Raw genomic sequence first — 13,482 nt, 5'->3', positions numbered from 1 at the left:
ATTCTAGAGGAGAACAAAGAAAAACAAGAGAATTAGAAAAAACATTTTTTCAGAAATGAAGGATATGGGTTTCTAGCTGGAAGAGCTCAGCAAATTGGATGGAAATGGATTCACAAGGAGATTTGTCTGTGTGGGCAGGGGTTGCTGAGGATTGAACCCAGGGCCTTGTGCATGCGAGGCAGGCACTCTACCAACTGAGCTATGTCCCCATCCCTTCTCATGGAGATTTATTGCTCATAGGTGCTGGAGCAGACTGGAGGACTCTGGGAGCCACAGGAAGGATTAAGACTTAGAAGGGCATGGGGTTCCACAGCAGCACATCCACACAGATGTCCCAGGTAGAATCCTAATGTGCCCAAACACACCAAAGAGAAATGAGCTCTGCAATTCAGCGAGACCCTGTCTTTAAATAAAATACAAAAACACCCAGGACCAAGACTTTCACAAGCACGAGGAAAACATTGTACTTTGGTGAAAAGTTCCTTCATGGGGTGTCCTGGTCTGCTTTGGGCAGCTGTGGTTAATCACTATACAGCAGTAGCTTCTAGACAACCGATATTCATTGGGTCTTGGGAGGCAGACTCCTCATTTCTCATGTCTGTCCATAGGTGGTGAAAGGGAACAAGACAGGTCTCTGGGTCCCTTTTATAAAGCCACTCAGTCCACCAGGAGGGCTCTGGCCTTAAGACCTAAGTACCACCCAAAGGCTCTACACACAGTTAGAATCACTTGGGGGTAGGATTTCAACATATGAACAGGAGTGGGTGACATAAATATTTAGTCCATAACACTGAGGTCCTGGGCTTAGGATGGCAGATTCATATTCCGCATTCTGCTGTGGAATATGAATCTTCTCCTTCATTTAGACTCAACAATCATTTGGAGAGTGGGGATTCTCTTACCCTTTCCTCTAGCTACTGTATTGTGTAAGGCTGTCCTACTAATGATTATTTCAATAATGATAATGATTAAATCACCTAGAAGGTCTACCATCTGAATAATACTAATTCTAGAGGAAAACAAAGAAAAACAAGAGAATTAGAAAAAAATAATTTATCAGAAATGAGGCCAGTACCAAAAGGGTGACTGATAATTCAGGGGCTAGAAACACATGAACACACATCAATATTTTCTTTTTCCTTGATAAGAGGGCTCTTCTATACAACCAGTCAATGATTTGCCTCTTTTAACCAATTTCTTCAGTACACAATATTTGATTCAAACCAAGATATTCTCATGGTTTAAAGAGTTTGAGAACACGAGTGGCACAAGCCTGTAATCCCAGCAGCTGGGGATTGTGAGTTCAAACCAGAGCCAAAAAAAAAAAAAAAAAAACAAAAAAACAAAAAAAACCAGAGCCAGCCTCAGCAACTTAGCGAGGCCCTAAGCAACTCAGTGAGACCCTGTCTCTAAATAAAACACAAAAAAAGGGCTGGGGGTGTGGCCCAGTGGTTAAGCACCCTGGGTTCAATCCCTGTTTGGTTTTGGGTTTTTTGTTTTGTTTTGTTTTTGTTTTTTAGAAATAAACTCTTCTTAAAAACTGGGAAAATGGAAAGGGAAACCCAGCTAGGCTTGGCAAGACTCCATCCAGTAAATTCTTATTGGAAAGAGCACAGAAGTCTGGGCACTTTTCTCGTAATGCGAGGCAGCTATTTTCTCTGGAGATGTTTTGCTAGAGAAGAAAAGGTGAGAGGAAGAGTGATGGATGTGTGGGATTCTTAGAGGGCTGCCATGTGGAAAGGGGAGCCAGTTCCATGGAGTTCCAGAAGGCAGCACTGGGCAGAGAAAGGGCAGAGGGAGGCACATTTCCACTCCCGGAGAATGAACCACCTCCTTTTATGGAGAAAACTCCCCCAAATCTTCCAGTATACAGCAGAAGAGCCTCCTGCTTGGGGGCAGGGGCTGGTGACGTCAGTGTCAGAGCTCCTTACTACTAAGGCTGCTCGTCCCAAGGGGGGCTTTTTCCAGTCGGACAGTCACGGAGGCGAAGCTGTCCAGGCTCAGCTGAGTCCCCTCAGTTTCATGCGCTGAAGTCTGAATCCGCGTCACCTTGCAGGGAAGACCTGAAACTATGAGCCCAACTATGGGGGCCCTAATCCAATCCAACTGGTGTCCTTATGAGAAGACATTTGGACACACAGACGCCAAGGATGCACAAAGGAAGGACCATGCGAGGACACAGCAAGAAGACAGCCATGTGCAAGCCAAGGGCAGAGGCCTCAGGGAACCACACTGGCCAGCCTCCTGACCTTGGACTTCCAGCCTTCAGGACTGTGGGAAGACAAAGGTCTCCTGTTAGGCCACCAGCTAGTGTCCGACACGGCAGCCTGGCAAATAACTCAGCAGGGTGACGGCCTCGGGTGAGGTGTCTTCTCAACCCTGCATGTCCATGGGAAGACCCATTAAAGCAAACAGTTCACCGATGAATTAAACCTAGCACGTATGGAATTTTCACCTGAACAATGAAGGTATAGACTATTAAGAGGGTGAAAGACAACTTCATATCACTCTGTATTGTCTCCTGAACTACAAAAGCAACTTGAGAAAACTGAAGGAATGGTACTCAGGAACGAGCCTTAATGGATAGGCTAAAAAGCTGAATTTTAACACAATCAAAGCATGTTAGATGTATGTTCGAATGTGCCAAAATGAAATCCAGTAACTGTATAATTAAAATGCACCAATTAAAAAAAAAGATGAATTTTAAGCCCAGAAAGCACATCTTTGGACATTATCAAAATATCCTTTTTATAAAATATAGGGACGTTGTGTTCCAGAATGTCTCATTGCCAGCACCACTGGGAGGCTACCACAGGGGGAGTAAGGGGTGCCATTCACTCTGAACATGAGGCAGTCTTTGAGGAAAACCTAAAGGATTCTCATTTAGTAAGTAAAATGGCGGAGGAGGTCTGAACTCCAAATTCCTATGTTGAAACCCATGGCCAAGGTGGTGAGAGGTGGTGAGGGCAGAGCCCTCCTGCATGGGATCAGTGCCTTTGGGAAGAAGCCTAAAGGAATTTAGGGGTCCCTTTGCCTTCAGCCACACGAGGACACACAGATGGCACCTCCGTGAGAAAGTAGGTCCCCCCAGGCATAGAAGCTGCTGGCACCTTCATCTTGGGTTTCCCAGACTCAAGAACTGTGCACAGTAAGTTTCTGTTGTTTATAAATTATGGAGTCTAAGGCATTTTGTAGTAGCAGCCAATGAACAAGGCCAATGCAAAAATAATTGAACATTTCCATTAATAGCTTAGTCACAATTCAAGAACATTCATCATGGGCCCCCCTGATCCCTTAAAAGGAAAGGGCTAGCCAGGCATGGTGGCACATAATCCCATTGACTCTGGAGGCTGAGGCAGGAGGATCCCAAGTTAAGAGGCCAGCCTTAGCTCCTTAGTGAGGTCCTGTCTCAAAAAACACAAAGGACTGAGGATGTAGCTCAGTAATAGGAAGCCTCTGGGTTCCATCCATCTGAACTCTGGAAGGGGCTGAATCTTGGCATGTTACTAGGGCAAACCTACAGGCCAATTCACAATGTAGTCTGGCTGTTAAATGCCCCTCCAAGGCCCATGTGTTAAGGACTGGTTCCTCGTTGGTGCTATGGGGAGGTTCTATACACCTTTAGGAGGAGAGGCCTAGTAGGGGGTCCTTAGGACATCGGGAGCATGCCCCTGAAGGGGACTGTAGGACCCAAGTCCTTTCCCGTTCCTTTTTTTCTTCCTGTCCAAGAGGTAAACAATTTGCTCTGTCATGTACTCCCCACCACTGTCTTCCAGCAAAGTAATGGGTCTGCCCAAACTTGGGATGGAACCATAAGCCAGAAGAAACCTTTTCTCTTCCTAAGTCAATTACCTCCAGTGTTTTGTTAGAGTGACGTAAAGCTGACTAACATACTCACTTATGCTTCCCTCAAGGGCAATGCTGCAGAGCACCAACCCTGAAGGAGAGAGGGTTGGGTAGCCCTAAACTAGAGAGGTGCACAGATAAAGCCAATAGCCTGTGGGGCAAGGATGCGGCACTTATGGACATTTTCACGACAATCCCTCTTCCACAGCCCTGACCTTCAAAGAAGTCAGCAGAACTGCAGGAGAGAGATGTGATACCTTGTGGTCATATTTATAAAACCATCTCTCTTTGTATCAAGTTATTCTCTTTTTTAAAAAATTAGTTATACAGGACAGCAGAATGCATTTTGATTCACTGTACACATCGGCAGCACAACTTTTCGTTTCTCTGGTTGTACATGATGTAGTGTCGCACCCTCTGTGGAGTCTTACATGTACCTGGGTGATAATGTCCATCTCATTCCACCATCTTTCCTGCTCCCATACCCGCTTCAAGTTATTCTTGAATAAAGTTTCCCCTCTTCAACATTTATTTCCAATTAAATTAAATCTTCAAATCTAGAGAGTGGCTTTTAAAATCAGATTAATAAGAAAAATCATAGAACTATTTTTATTGAAGGCAGAGTGAAATTACCAAGCGGATTCCCACCTGCCCATGATCACTTGGTCTTCAGTAGCTAATTCACAGTGAGGCTTTGAGTTCCCATAACCAGCAATTTTGATGATAGTCATAGAATTTCAGAAATGGATGCAGATGCTCATTTTACAGATGAAAACTGACTCTTAGAGAGATGTATTCAAACGAATACATCACCCAGAGAAAGAATAATTGAACAGACTTTTATATATTTCAGTTCCCTGAAATTAAGGAATTTAGAATGGGGTGGGAACTTGAAGTCTTTCCTTCCTCACCCCCACCCTGTTTTGTTAAGTTAGACAACTTCATTATAGTTCAGAGGGAAACAGTCTTCTCTGTGCATCTCTAGCTAGCTAAAGAAAAAAAAATCTGTTTCTTTAAGGGTGAAAGCAGTAGAATATCTGTAGCAGAAATCTGTCGATGACATAAGTAATTTCAGAGTACCCATGCTGGAAATATTGCTAGGGAACAAAGGAATGAATCCAAACAAGTTGCTAGCACTTTCGCACCATAGCACTTTCACCTAAGTTCAAGGCCGGTTCTGTGTGTGTTCTCAAAACATCACCAAACAGGATACAGCTTGAGAAAATGTCATACCACAGTACTGCATTTGAATGCCAAAATGTGTCCGGGGAGCCCCTCCGCCTACGGAGCGCTCCCATTTGATAGCATTACTAGGAAACCTCATTTAATCCCAGGCAGGTCAGGGTCAGATTTCCCATTTGCAGACCACACCTGAAAGCCAACAGCAGGCACCTGTGAGGGCCCAGCCCCGTGCTCTGAAAGAAGGATCCAGCTTGGTTACCACCCGTGCAACAAAAGTAGGGATCTGTGAATAAAATCTATAAAGTGGCAGTATTCGGGCAGGAAATGAATGGGTACAAAGTTAACAAACGAACAGATTCTCCTTAGCCATATAATTAAAAATACAGGGGAAAATAATACCATTGTGAATTTTAACTCAAAACTGTCTTCAGTTATTCTAATATTTATTGAGTGTATATTATGTTCTGGACACTATTCTAGGCCCAGAGGATTCAAAGAACAAAACAAGACTGAGGTGTGGCCCAGTGGGAGGGCACCTGTCCAACAAGAAAACAGAACAAAATAGAGCACACACACCCCCCGCCCACACACACACACATACACACACACACACACACACACACACACACACACACTGTGCCAGGAACTCTTTGCCTTGGTGATTCTATTTTAAAGGGTAAGAGACAGGGCTGGGGATGTGGCTCAAGCGGTAGCACGCTCGCCTGGCATGCGTGCGACCCGGGTTCGATCCTCAGCACCACATACCAACAAAGATGTTGTGTCCGCCGAGAACTAAAAAAATAAATATTAAAATTCTCTCTCTCTCTCTCCTCTCTCTTAAAAAAAAAAAGTTTAAAGGGTAAGAGACAGATAGAAGGACAGAAGTCAGCAACTACTATGTAGAAAAAGGAAGGCAGAACAGAGGGCAGAGATGGAGGAGGCAGGAATTTCTTCTTGAAAAGACTAAGAAGATATCGATTATGTGCAAATTGAAATAGAAAAGGAAGCAAACCCTAAGTAGAGAAAGCAGACTTGCACAGCCAAATGAGTATTTGGAGGGGAACATTTTTTAAGATCCAGCACAGGTTTTAGAGCACCCACTATCCAGATACGATTACTAAATGTTCAAAGCAAGGAAGGATCACTTGAACTCCCGTTTGGATTTTCTGTAAGGTAACAAGATCTGCAGGGAGGGCTGCCATTACTTGTCCTCACCTTTTGGCCTTTCCACATCCCAAGAGGAACTTTACACCAGGAACTGGAGGGTTCAAATTTAATAAAAGCAAAGACAGTGACATTAAGCACCATTAGGAAAACGAAATTCTCCACAGTGTTGCAAATTAGACTATTAGATGACTGAGCAGGGAATTCTCCACTTGTGACTGGACCTGGGGGATAATATACAAGTGTAGAAAAGTGAACTTCTGTGAAATATGAGGAATATGTCCTCTAAAAGACTTCTGCTTCAAGCAAAGTTTTATTTGTTTTTCTTAGGGGACCGAAAATCCTCCAGGACCAGCAGGTACAATGGTTATCAGCGTAACAAAGCCTGTTCATCTGCTCAGCTGGCTGATACAGTAGCAGCCCCCTGCACAGTGGGAGATGGCAGAGCAAAGCACCCCCTGACCAGAAGCTTCGGTGCACACCTGTGATCCCAGTGACTCTGGAGGCTGAGACAGGACGGTTCCAAGTTCCAGACAGCTTGGACAATTTAGTGAGACCCAGTCTTGAAATAAAATGTATAAAAGACTGGGGATGTAGCTTAGTGATAAAGTGCCCCTGGGTTCAATCCCCAGTAATCAAAACAAAACACAAGCAAGAGGGGGGAAAGAAAAACCTGCTTGCTGCTGCTGCTCCATGACCATTGCTACTGGTGTAAATGTTGTCAACTCTGGGTCTGCCAATGAGAACAAAATTACTTCATCCCGTGAGAGGAACACCTTTGCTCCCTTGCTCACACAAACAATGCAACATGAAGGGCAGATGAAATGTGGTTTTCACATTTGCAATGCCTTGCTGCCACGGACTGCATAAAAGCAAATAGAGAGTGAACTCCTTCTAAGTGACACATTCAAATATATCAAGACCTAGCTGGGTGCAGCGTCACATGCCTGTAATCCCAGCGGTTCGGGAGGCTGAGGCAGGAGGATCGTGAGTTCAAAGTTAGCCTCAGCAACTTAGCGAGGCCTTAAGCAACTCAGCAAAATCCTGTTTCTAAATAAAATATAGAAAAGGGTTGGGTATGTGGCTCAGTGGTTAGATGCTCTGGGTTCAATCCCCAGTACCCACCCTGCCCAAAAAATGCATCAAGACCTGAAACAAACTCCTGATTACTTATATGTTACAATGAGGTTTGCAGACCTTTATTCAGCAAACCATTATGTTATTATCAAAAGAAATGAGATTGACTTTTTTTTATTTAGAAAGATTGATTTTCCTCATCTGGGGAAAAAAATCCATTAACAGATACTATGATTAAATTTCTTTTTTAAATCAACAAGTTGTTCTATTTTACAAAAGTTTTAAATCGAAAATTGGCCCTAGTCCAAGATGTTTCAAAAGTCATTCTTTGTTTACCTCTGTGTGTGTGTGTGTGTGTGTGTGTGTGTGTGTGTGTGCGCCAATGAGAATAAATGCTTAGGACCTTGAGCATGCTAGTTAAGTCCTCTACCACTAACCTGAACCCGAGATCAAAAGTCATACTTGTTTGAGTGCACAAGGAAAAGAACCCAGGGGAATTTTACCTCTGAGCTACAACCCCAGCCCTTTTTTCTTTTGAGACAGGATTTCACTTAAATGCCCAGCGTGGCCTCAAACGTGATCCTCCTGCCTCGCCCTCCAAGTGGCTGGGATAACAGGAGTGTATTACCATGCCCAGCTCATTTCATTAATATTTTCAGTAGAAGCATATTTGCCATGAACCTAATAGCACTTGTCCAGCCCCTGTGAGGGCTAGAAGTGGCTTGTCTTGGCATAACAGAACTGTCCAGCTGGGGATGAAAGCCAAACTACTATTTGCATATGAGCAATTTTGATTAACTGATAAACCCATTAATCACCTAAGAAAGCACAGGTGAAAGGGACTGAATCGCCAAAGATCTAGCAATTTGCTATGGTTTCTCCACCCACTTCACTGTAAGTAAATGTTTATGTTCATCCCTGATGTTGTATGCTTTCCAGATGCCCCCAATTAAATAATCGTCCAACCCCTCCCACCCTATAGATACATATCTGACTCTGCTGTTCAGCTTAGACAATTTTTTTTCTACCACTTAAAGAAAGTTTACAAGGAAATCAAATTCTGTTTTATTATAGGAAGAGGACTGGTTCTGAATTACCAGTATTTCTAGTTTCAAAAAAAAGCCAATGAGTCAAGGAGGATAAAATTATTTTTATTTCTGGCTCACCCCCCACTTCACCCCCTGCCCTCTGCCATGTTGGGGATGGAATCCATGGCAGGGAGCATGCTAGGCAGGCACCCTACACTGATCTACACTCCCAGCCCCATAAATACTGTCTGTCACCTTAGCATAAAATCCCCCTAGAAGGATGCCCCTTGTTTGCAGTTTGCTCTCATCAGTAGATCTTGAAGATCAAATGCCGAGTACCACTGCTGGCCAATCCTCCAGGGAACCAAGACGGGTCAGGCTTGTTCTTATTTTAGTGGGCAGTGGTAACAATCAATGTCCCCCAAGTCCTATAACTGTTTACATACCAAACTATGCCTTTGCTTATATTACAGCTATATATATGTTGTAGATGGACACAATACCTTTATTTTATTTATTTATTTTTATGTGGTACTAAGGATCAAACCCAGTGCCTCACACGTGCCAGGCAAGCACTCTACCTCTGAGTCACAACCCCAGCCCCATTTCAGCAATCTTGCAGGTCCGATTCTGATTTCCAGAAATAACCATCAAAATCTAACTATAGGGGGCTGGGGAAATAGCTCCGTGGCAGAGCACTTGCCTAGCATGAGTGGGGATAACAGGTGTGCGGCTCTTTTCTTTAATATTTTCAGCAGCATCAGGTTTGCCATGGAACAAATTGTTGAATCCCCAGCACCGCAGGGGAAAAAAAAAATGTGGTGTTTTTCCAGGAGCAGTGGCATACACCTGATCGGGAGGGGAGTTCAAAGCCAGCCTCAGCGATTTAGCAAGGCCCTAAGCAACTTAGTGAAACCCTGTCTTAAAATGAAAAATAAAAAGGGGCTGGGATGTGGCTCAGTGATTAAGCACCTCTGGGTTCAATCCCTAATTTAAAAAAAAGAATCTAACCATAGGTTCACACTGATGATAGAAGAAAAGAATGAAAAAACACGTTTAGTAATTGAACATGAAAACTCTGTATTTACATTGCTAGGCTATTAATTATCATCTGGCAAGAAGATAGAACGGGGGAAACACAAGTATCCCAGTTGCCAAGGGAATCACAATTCTGCCTATTGAAGGGAAAGCCAATTCCAAAGGGCCCTGGGGAGTGCACCTGGTGGGAGCCCCCGTGACTGGCCTTGGGCCACTGGAGGGAACATTAGCCCCTCCTAGAAGGCCAGGCTTTTCCAGGATCTTTTGAAGGACCAAGTGCCACTCTTTCGGCATGCGGCATTTGGAGACTGCTCGGATCCCCAAGGCCAGCCATAGTCAGAAGCCTGGGTCAGCTTGGGGAGACAAAGGAATAGAGTCACAGGGTGGAGACAGAATTGTTTTCTGTAAAAGTCAGTGTTTACCATGTGGCTGAAATGTACGAGAAATCACATCTGGACTGAAGGACGAGGTCCAGCAGCAAACCTCCAGGAAACAAGCCACAGATTAAAGATCTCCATGCTATCTGGGATTCTGTGGAACACGCCCTGCCCCCTCTCTCCCCCCTCTGTCCATGCTACACATCAGCTAAGTCAGAAAAAGAGCTCACTGACCCCTGCACTCCCTTGGTGGCATATCCCAGGGGTCTCTCCTTGTCCACTAAATATTTTCTAAACTACACTCTGCTTTCAACACCCTCTTATCCAGCCCCAGATCTCCTGTCTGGACTTTCATTCTCCTTCCTTCAGTAAAACTTCTGGGAGCACACTGTTCCTCCACGTGGGCCAGCCTCGGACTTGTCCTACACAGTGCGCAAGAGCTTACATGTGGCAATCAGCTGACTTGGGTTGGAGTCTTGGAATGATCCTATCCACCTCATAAGGATGCCCCATTAAAGGTGATTATGTACAAAAGGCATGGCTCTGGGCCCGTGATAAAAGCAGATGACCTCTGGAGGGTGGAACTGCTCAGTGACACAGCACTTGCCTCCATGCACCAAAGAGCCCTGGGTTTGAACCTCCGCACCATGCAAAAAACCCATGAGACATTAGCTCTTCTTTTCCTCACTTCTGCTGGCATTTCTCATCTTGCCTTTTTTTTTTTTTTTTTTTTTGGCATGGTGCTAGAGATCAAAGCCAGGGCTCGTGCATACTAAGCAAGCGCTCTACTACTGAGCTACACCCCAGCCCTTTCCTTGACTTACCTAAATCCAACCTTCCCTCATCCCCAGATTTCACCCCACCCTTGACCTTCAGGCATCACTGCACCTAGACTCTGAACAGCCCTCAGCTCTTGCAAACTTCATTAGGTAATCACCAAGTGGACTTGCTTTAACCTTCCCCAGATCACCTTCTTGCCACCCTAAGCAGAGGACCTGTTTCTTAGCTCTTTTCAACCCCCTATAAAGCAAGCAGCACAGTGTCTGGCTGTGGTCAAATCAAAAACTGCTGCTGCTCGACTGGATTCAAAAGTGAACGTGGGAAGGACAAGGCGCTGGGCTGGGGAATTTGAGTTGGGTCCATTCCAATTATTTTGGTGGATATTATTTGAAACTCTCACACTAGGTCAGGCAAACACTCCGTCTGTGAGACTGTGTATATTTCTAACTTTATATGGTGCCTGTGGTGCTACATAAAGACCAGTCTTCCCACCAACTTCAAAAGCAGCTCCCGGCTTGAAGCTGCGCTGCGGGGGCAAGAACGAGAAGAGAAACGGTTCCACGTGTTCAAAGAACCTCATGTCACAGAGGCCACGTCTAGTCTCCCATCATACATAGGACTTTCCCCTCTCTCTTCATATTTCATATTACCATAAGGGTCAGCGTACCGTAACCAAAAGGTTCTTCAACACGTAGCCTTTCACTTCTCACAAGAGACCAACAGGTCAAGGTGCTCGATGCTGATCCCACCATATGGCTCCCCACCCCATGAGCTAAGATCAATTGAGTGATACTTTGGCCAAAGACTCACTCTCCAGTAACCACCCCAGGACTTCCAGGCTCAAAAGCTATAAGACATGCAGGCACATCATAGTGTAGATACATATCTTGTAATGTCTCTACCATAAAAAAGTGTGCAAGTTTTGCAGGCTTCTCTCTATAGAGATTTGTTGTTTTCATTTATAATCTAGGGGGACGCTGGAGGTTGAACCCAGGGCCCGGTGCATGCTAAGCACTGAGCTATACCTCGAGTCTCCGACTCTTCTAAAGCACCAGACTTCAGTGTTTTTCAACATCAGACAAGCAGTTCAGACAAGGCAACAATAATTTTAATTCAGTCTTTTAATTTACCAATTAAGGCTCATTCCTGAGTAATTTTTGAAAAGACATTAAGTTCCAGAGAAGCATGTTTAAGAGAAAAGAAATATAACTTCAAGATCTAAGCTTTGATGCTACCCTGAAAGTCAGACAAATACCTCCTTTTGAAGTCTACTGCCTGTTTTTGTTGCTAACTTCATTCGCCATCATGAATTATGAGAGTGAATTTTTTTTTGGCTGAAAATATGAAGGAAGTGAATTCCCAAAGATCACTGCAAATGCTGTTTGCCCTTTGGCCCCTGGTATCCTGCCAGAGTCTCCAAGGATGGCTTACCATCTGTGACAATGACGTCTTCCTCCTGGCCATTCAGGGCTTCGTCCTGGAGGCTGAGCTCTTCTTGCTCAGCTAAGCCATTCACGGTGGACAGCTGACCATTCTTCTGTAGGAGCTGTGAGGAAGACAAAGCCACGTGAACTTCAGTTCTCAGGACACATTAGAAACAATGACACAATGTGGTGATTTCCAGAAGACAAGAAACAGGGAGGCTCAGTGGCAGGGAAGAGTGAAGCCCTGTATTCACCTGAAAGATCCAGCTCTCTTCAGAAGGAGCTAGCTGCTATCATGACGCAGACGGGGCCTAGTATCTGCGGGAGTCTCTGCACCAGTCATTCATTTATTCACTCATTCCCCTGAACCCCAGGTAGGACACATCCACCACTCCTTCAGGACAATTTCAAAAATAACAATGAATAAGTCAGGTGAGTCCCCACTCTGAGTTTGCACACTACTATGGAAGCCAGGCTTGTTTATTTATTTATTTATTTTTATTTTTCAGTGCTGGGGATCAAACCCAGGGCCTCGCACAGGTGGTCAAAAGCTCAACCACTGAGTTACATCCCAGCCCTAAAAATGTTTTTGACTCTGTCACCTTCTAATTATACACAGGTTATGCATATTTAACTGGAATATATAAATGACAAGGTGCCCTCAGGTTAGAAGGCAGATGTTTAAAGAATTAATTGCTAAATCGTAGCTCTGCTAACTGTCACAAAGGAGATGTAGATAGAGCAAATGACAATAACCAGGGGGCTCTCGCCCACGCAGGGGGCATCCCCAAAGGATGATCTATGCAACACATGTTTTCAGTTGCAAAAACAGTAAGGATATGTACACATACCCCCATTTTTTTTCAATCCTGAGAATAGAAGTTAAAAGTTTCTTGATTTTTGCTTGCTTGTTTGTATGGGGATTGAATCCAAAGGTGTATTACCATTGAGCTACATCTCTAGCCCTTTTTAAGACAGGGTCTTGCTAAGTTGCTTAGGGCCTCTCTAAACTCCTGAGGCTGGCCTGGTACTTGTCAGTCTCCTCCTTAACCCTCCAAGTCACTAGGATTAAAGGCAAGCACCACCCCACGCAGGTTTGAGATAAAGAGTATTAAGCCAGGGCTGAGGATGTAGCTCAGTTGGTAGAGTGCTTTCCTCACATGCACAAGGCCCTGGGTTCAATCTCCAGCACCAAAAAAAAAAAAAAAAAAAAAAAGTTAAGCCAAATAAAAATAGCACAATAACAACTATTAGGAACCTAAAGGCTTCAATCATACTTTGTAACTGGTACACATTTCCATGTGTCTTAAAACCAATGCAGGCAGGTGCCAATATTTCCAAATCAACTACAGAGGGTAGGTCTTCCCTGCTCCCCACAGGCCCCAGATCAGCCACCACAGTGTGAAGTCCAGGTCACCAGCTGCCAGGGCTTTCCACAACACTTCAAATTGTTCAAGACCCCCACATGAAACACAGGTACACACAATGGTATGATGACACAGTATTCCCTAGCACCAGACCTGCCTGCTACCAACAAAACCCAAAGAGGGATGGAGGTGGTAAGGT

At 44.4% G+C, this 13,482-nt stretch overlaps 1 protein-coding gene across 1 annotated transcript in view; it reads right to left on the bottom strand.

The window, feature by feature from the left end:
• AKAP12 (A-kinase anchoring protein 12) overlaps positions 1 to 13,482 on the bottom strand; it is an 88,063-nt gene that overhangs the window by 30,918 nt on the left and 43,663 nt on the right. Inside the window, exon 2 of the mRNA XM_081295133.1 lies at positions 11,924 to 12,038. Coding sequence (XP_081151259.1) covers positions 11,924 to 12,038 — 115 coding nt within the window. The remainder of the gene's footprint in view (positions 1 to 11,923; positions 12,039 to 13,482) is intronic.

Source organism: Spermophilus citellus (genome assembly GCF_964194105.1).
Source record: "Spermophilus citellus genome assembly, chromosome: 5".
In the NCBI taxonomy this organism is placed as follows: domain Eukaryota; kingdom Metazoa; phylum Chordata; class Mammalia; order Rodentia; family Sciuridae; genus Spermophilus; species Spermophilus citellus.
The sequence above is the reverse complement of the archived record's forward strand: the minus strand, read 5'-3'. Positions and strand labels throughout refer to the sequence as shown.